The sequence below is a fragment of the Cicer arietinum genome, chromosome 8 (genome assembly GCF_000331145.2).
Source record: "Cicer arietinum cultivar CDC Frontier isolate Library 1 chromosome 8, Cicar.CDCFrontier_v2.0, whole genome shotgun sequence".
Lineage (NCBI taxonomy): Eukaryota > Viridiplantae > Streptophyta > Magnoliopsida > Fabales > Fabaceae > Cicer > Cicer arietinum.
The window spans coordinates 8,150,665-8,157,324 of NC_021167.2; the positions used below are offsets into that span (position 1 = coordinate 8,150,665).

Sequence of the window (6,660 nt, forward strand, 5' to 3'; positions counted from 1 at the left end):
ATTTGATATAAAATATGACATGTGAAATAGTAAAAAATAACATTACAAAATAATAATTATTTTATTATATTTAAAATATATGAAATAGTAAAATAAAATTGGTTTGATTTGGTTTTGAAAAAATATAAAAGAATTAATTAATAAATATTAAATAGAGAAAAGAAAATGTACACTATTCAATATAAAATAAAATTTATGTATTTTACCACATAATAAAATGAATAATTTGTATATTAAATATTAATATAAAAATAATTTACATCAATATGTATTTATTAAATTAAATTCTATAAAATATAAAGAGAAATACTAACAAATGATTGACCTTAGACACTTGTTTAAAATTTAAATATAAAAAAATATATTAAAATATATGTAATCCGAACTTTAAAATAATAAAAATGTGATTTTCTAGTTAAAAAATTAATTTTTCTTTTCAAATGGCTCAAACCTGATCCGAATATAGAATAAAATAATGGAATAATATATAATTCCCTCTTTAATAAAAAGAAAATATAATCTCCTACGAAACAGAATAAAATTAATATTTTGCCCAAACAAAAAGTAAAAATAAAAATAATTGTCAGGCACACACGTTGCGTTATCCGTGTTCCTCTCTTCTTCCTCGACGTTGCGGCACTGATCAACTCTCATAAACTTCTAAGCTACGAATTCAGAGTCACAAGTTTCAGAATTGAAACATAAAACGGTAATATCACCTTGCAAGAAGCTTCTACGACTTTTTATTTACTTTTATTTTTTTCACTTCTATTACTTTTATTTATTATAAATAGTTGGAAGAAAACTGATTTAACAACCTTTCCTTTTCCGTGTTGGTATTCGCTTCTTCGCCACCATATATAGCCCTAATAATCGAAGTTCCAAAGCCACAACAATATCCAAAATGCAAGTTTCAGGTTCAATCAGCGACGTTTTGGTGGTGCTTCCATCTTCCGCGTCGTTCCGGCAACCGGATTTCCGCCATTTGCACGCTTTTTCTGTTTCTGACGCCAAGAATTTTCTTTCCGCTGGTTTTCTTAAAGTAAGATTCATTATTATTCCATCTTTACTTTCTTATAATCTACATCCGGAGATAGAAAATCATATATGAATTTATTCGCATAGTTGAAATTTTAGTGAAAAATTACAAAATCAGTTAACATTCTGTAACTAGTTTTATTTATGTCTAAAAAATTTAGGATTAGTAGAATTAGTAACAAATGTTTCCTTAACTATAGGTATTAATTAAAAGTGAATTATTGGTAAATGATTGTTGTTATGATTGTCGTTATGAAAATGTTAATTATATTGATTCACAAGGCTAGTCTACAAGGAACCTGCATGGTTTCAAGTTCATTGATTTGATGTATCTTTTTGATCCTGAGTAGTTCTTCATCCATCTATAACTTACAACTACACAATCTTTATTAATAGGTAGTCTTTTGATTCATGTGTCTTGACTGTTTTGTTCTTGAACCCTTTTCTTCAATTAAATTGGGTACTGTATTCTTTTAGAAGTTTCTATTACATACTTCCACTAAATAACTCATCATCAATGTTTATATCATTGTTAAACTTCTTAATAATTTGCCTTACAACTTGCACAATGAAGTTTGTTAAATTAATCAAGATGTCAGCTAGACTTGAATATGAACTTCTTTTTATAGATTAGTAATTTAGTATGGCTTATTGCCTTTTCAAATTAGTCATTATTACTAAAATGTTTGTCATTTTGTGATATGGAAATAAAGAATAATATAAGCATTTATTTAATAATGAAATTATCATTTTGTAGAGGAAATGAAATTTGAGTGAAGTCCCACATAGTCCCATTTAAAACTGAAGGCCGATTAGAGAAACACTTAACCAAGGAATTGAATTCAAAATTGCATAAGCATTATCTATAATTATTATAGAATTGAGGTCAAAATTTCTTTTGCATATACCATGAAGGCATTTAAAAGCAATAAATTTCCGTCTAGTTTAACACCATTTTATTACGATGGTTTTCAGTATCTATTGTTACATGCGAGTTCTATCTCGATTTGAAACAAACCCGATCCCAACCGATACAAATCGTTGTGCATATCTTTATCAATTCATTTGGATGAGAACAAGAATCTATTTTGGTTCTCATTTGGTCCCCTTGTCTTGTTAGAAGATAGTTCTTTCTCTTTGGTTCTCATTTGCTCTCTTTATGATAACCATTTGTATCACCTATTGGAGTGCTTGTTAATGACTTTGAGGCAAAGTTTTTGTGACTTACGTCATTATTATTTATGTGTTATCATGTTTTTTTCTTTGCAGAGCTGTCCTCCATCTTACAATGCTAAACACTACAATGAACCCTACAATTTCCGAGCTAGAGGGTTAGTTGTGAGAGCGTCTACAGATTCAAGTGATAATTCTGTGCCTTCTCCTCCTCTCCAATTTGAGACACCAGTTGGTCAGCTATTGGAACAAATTTTGCAAACCCATCCTCATTTAGTTTCAGCAACCATTGATCAACAGCTAGAGAAACTTCTGACTGAAAGAGATGCCCACAAAGAAGAATCTTCTGCTTCATACGAGAATTCCCTTTATAAGTAAGTCTAGCATTCTTTTCTTTCCTCTTTTCCATGATCTGACTAGAACTAGCTACGTGGAAAGTAAAATTTAATTAAATCACCAGACTTTTAGAACAATTATGGCAATGTTTAATAACTAAGAATGAAATACCTTAGGAAGCTTTGCTCATGATTTTTAAATTTTCTGTTGCTTTGGGCACATATGATATATTGCATGATCATAATCATACACTTAACATCTTTCTAGTATTAAAGGTCTTCATGTGAACCATTAATGACATAGAGAGTAGAAATATTAATGGTGAATGGAATAGTATTTAATTAAAATGGAAATATGAGACTGATTACAAAGAGAAAACTAGAGCAAAAACTCCTCAGCAGAGAAAAAACTAAACTATACTCTCACTGCCTAATCGCTAAGAGCATCTCCAACGGGAGTGAAAATGAGTCAGCGTGTAATAATAATATAATTATAACCGCTACCTTTTATTAATTTATTAATAATAATAAATTTATCTTTTTTTATGAATTTATAGCCGTTAACTTTTTTTTAATTTATTAATAATAATAAAAATAATGTATAAAAATAATATATAGATGTTAACTTTTTTTTAAATTAATTTTTTTATTTTAATTTTAAATTAAAATAATGTATAATAATATAATATGAGTTTTTAAAAGTTAAACTGTAAAAAATGAATCAGTTAATTTAGGGTGATGTGGCATAGTAGAATTTGAATCATGTTGAGTTCACCGTTGGAGTATAAAATGAGTGAATTGCTTTAAGATGATGTGACACAGTAAACTCCATCTAAAGAATCCATATTGAGTTCAAATAAAAAATGATGAATGCATGATTTTCCTCCACTCCCTGTGCTCCCTTCTTATTAGGGGAAAATATTAACCGCCTGGTGGCCACTACTTCTTCCACTCCTTCTCTCTCTTCTTATTCCTTTCTTACACTCTCCAAACTTTAGGTTTAGTGTGGTTCACACCCACGAGTAGATCTTCCTCACTTGGTTGGGTTTAGGTAACATCCTATCAGTTAATAAGATCGTTAGCATGAATAGTTTATGTTTTAGGTTTCCTTCTATGATAAAAATATGTTCTTTTTCTTCTTAAATTTCTTACTATTTTTTTGGTTAGCATGAGCTGTCAAAAAAGCCCCAAACTCCAAGGCCCTCTTAATTTTTTTTTTAAAAAAACCTCTAATATTAGGCCCCTATCAAATTAATTTTTGTAAAATTTAGGCCTATTATTTCATGGAGCCTAAGGGAGGGGATCTGGGAGCTTATAGGCCCCCAATATTTTGTTAATTTTGAGATTTTTTCTTAAAAAAATTTTGAAATATATTTTATTAAAAAAAAATTTATTAAAAAGATAAATCATTTATATAAAAAAAATTCAAAAATTTTTTATAGTAAAAAATCGAAAAAAAATTTTAGAAAAAAATCGAAAATTTTTTATCAGAAAAAGTTTATCGGTGAAAACATCAAAAAACTTTATTTCTCGAAAAAAAAATTGATTCTTTTTTTAAATAAGTGGGCCTACCCACTAAGCCCACAAAATTTTAGGGGCCTTGTTTTTTGGGCCTTTTAAATTATAAAACTTTTTGGCCCCTTCAATATGTGGGCCGGGGCCAATAATTAGGGGTCTATCAAATTGACAGCTCTAAGCATGCATAGTTTATGCATAAATATTAATGACAGAAGGCCTGTTGTTATGAAATGAAAAGGCTATGTTGTTTGGATAAACTATTTTTGAAAATTTGTTTCAATTATATATATGACTTAAAAAAAAGGCATCCATGAGAATGGTAAAACAAAACTTGGACCTGTTTCTTAGTTAGCCTGTGTTTGATATCCGCAGAACTGCGGTCACAACGTGTGTTGGAATTAGCATTGTGCCATGATATTGAGGAGTTAGCTGCATATCCAAACACAATATTGCTCCATATTTTCCATAAAATATCAATTTGTTTAATACCATGCTTAGTTAGTGCATACCTGAAAGAGATTTTCCTGTCAGATTTATGGACTAGCCACACACATGCATGTCCACCCATGCGCAGTTAGTATAATAGTTCATGCCAGTAAGATATTTTCATGTTACCTGTATGGAGCTAGTAGCTACTTATGTTATTAATTTAAACACATGTGCAAGTGCACGCACACCCACACACTGCCTCACAAGTAAGCAGTACTTCTTATGCTAAACCTCTGGAAGATTGAAACAAATTAATGCAGACTATATTTGCATAAATTTTGGTTCTTTGTTTGTTTGGTTACTGGCAGTAAAAATGTGATCAATCTTGTCAAATCTGAATTTTAGGAGGATAGCTGAAATTAAAGAGAAAGAAAAACGTACAACACTAGAAGAGATAATGTACTGTTCAATCGTTAACAAATTTAAAGAAAACAAAATTTCAATGATCCCAAAAATAGCAGCAACCTCGGATCCTAATGATCGAGTGGATTTATGGCCAAATCAAGAGCTGAAGCTAGAAGCTGTTCATTCTTCAGAGGCATTTGAGATGATACAGAGTCACTTATCTTTGGTTCTAGGAGAAAGGGTTGTGGGTCCTCTCCAGACAATAGTTCAGATTAGCAAAATCAAACTGGGAAAGTTGTATGCTGCTTCAATAATGTATGGATACTTTCTCAAACGGGTTGATGACCGATTTCAACTTGAGAGGAGGACGGGGATACTTCCACAGGATTTTGGTAAAGAAAATATAAGTTTTGATGAACCATCACCACCAAACAAGCTCTGGGATTCTGATTCCTTGATTAGGATCTATCCTGACGAGGAAGGTTATTATGAAATGGATAACATGGCCACTGGTGAAGGCAGATCATTCAGACTGAGAACTTATGTGATGCAGTTGGACGCAGAGACACTTCAGAGACTTGCTACCGTACGCTCCAAGGAAGCTATATCATTGATTGAAAAGCAAACTCAGGCTCTGTTTGGAAGGCCTGATATCCGTGTCTCTAAGGATGGTTCTATTGAAACTAGCAATGACGAAGTTCTTTCACTTACCTTCTCGGGCTTGACTATGCTTGTCTTGGAAGCTGTTGCTTTTGGATCGTTCCTATGGGTCCAAGAAAACTACGTTGATATCAAGTATCCTTTTCTTGTTAAATAGAAGATTGTATCCGTTGGATTCTTTTTAATGTTTGTTTTAGATTGTAAAGAATGTAAATGTAATCCATGGAGCTTTACGCCAAAGAATTGATTGCAATCCTAAACATAACTAATTTCGCAATATTTCAAAACTTAGAAATACCACGAAGATGAGAAAAAAGAATCTTGTTGTTTTGTAAATAATATAGAATGTAAGAAGCATAGACTTTATAAATAATAGACTTTGGTTGACTTCCTTCTGGAGTCTGCGTGCTTACTTTCTTTGACTTGATACTAGAGCAAGTTTTTCATTATACTTTTCACCAACAAGGCAATGCACATTTTAGTTTTTTTGGGTCAACTAGAGAAATTGCATTAGATGTTATATGAATAGAGCCAAGTCGACACAAGTTTCATATTGTCGAGTATGTTCTTTGTTTTATTTATTTATTTAAAATCTGTACATGTACTCAATCAAATCAAAATATATTTTTTATGTTCACAGTGGGTTTGGGTGGCATTTGGAAGTTACGTAGGGAGGAGAAGTGAGAGTTGAACTGAGGAATGGGAAGAGAGATTTTAACGGAAAGATATAAATTGATTTTAGTGTTAAATGGGTTTGGGTGGTATTTAAGAGTTACGTAGGGAGGAGAAGTAAGAGTTATTTGTGTGTGATGATATGATATGATATTGCTAACTCATGATAATATTGTGTGTTAAATTGAACCGAGGAACCAGTAGAGAGAAGAGATATTTTAACTGGAAGATATAAATTGATTTTAGTGTTAAAATATCTTCTTAAAGTGATGATCCTTAAACAACAAAGTCTTTTGATACAAAATAACTTATTAGTTTCATATTGTCGAATATGTTTTTTGTTTTATTTATTTATTTAAAATTTGTACATGCACTCAATTAAATCAAAATATATTTTTCATGTTCAGAGTGGGTTTGAGTGGTATTTGGG

The 6,660-nt window shown here is 30.9% G+C and overlaps 1 protein-coding gene across 1 annotated transcript; it reads left to right on the top strand.

Moving 5' to 3' along the window:
- The first annotated feature begins 555 nt into the window (after window positions 1-555).
- LOC101507671 (UV-B-induced protein At3g17800, chloroplastic) lies at window positions 556-5,970 on the top strand. The gene is made up of 4 exons (XM_004512407.4): window positions 556-709; window positions 865-1,042; window positions 2,308-2,585; window positions 4,899-5,970. Exons 2-4 carry the CDS (start codon window positions 905-907, stop codon window positions 5,713-5,715), a joined length of 1,233 nt encoding a protein of 410 aa, XP_004512464.1. The 5' UTR covers window positions 556-709; window positions 865-904; the 3' UTR covers window positions 5,716-5,970.
- Window positions 5,971-6,660: the final 690 nt, after the last annotated feature.

What these genes read in the sequence shown, in the direction of transcription:
- LOC101507671 (XM_004512407.4), top strand. Translation starts at nt 905, where the DNA reads ATGCAAGTTTCAGGTTCAATCAGCGACGTTTTGGTGGTGCTTCCATCT. An exon ending in TTTCCGCTGGTTTTCTTAAA is followed by an intron (nt 1,043 to 2,307) that starts GTAAGATTCATT and finishes TTTTCTTTGCAG; the next exon opens with AGCTGTCCTCCATCTTACAA. An exon ending in TACGAGAATTCCCTTTATAA is followed by an intron (nt 2,586 to 4,898) that starts GTAAGTCTAGCA and finishes TCTGAATTTTAG; the next exon opens with GAGGATAGCTGAAATTAAAG.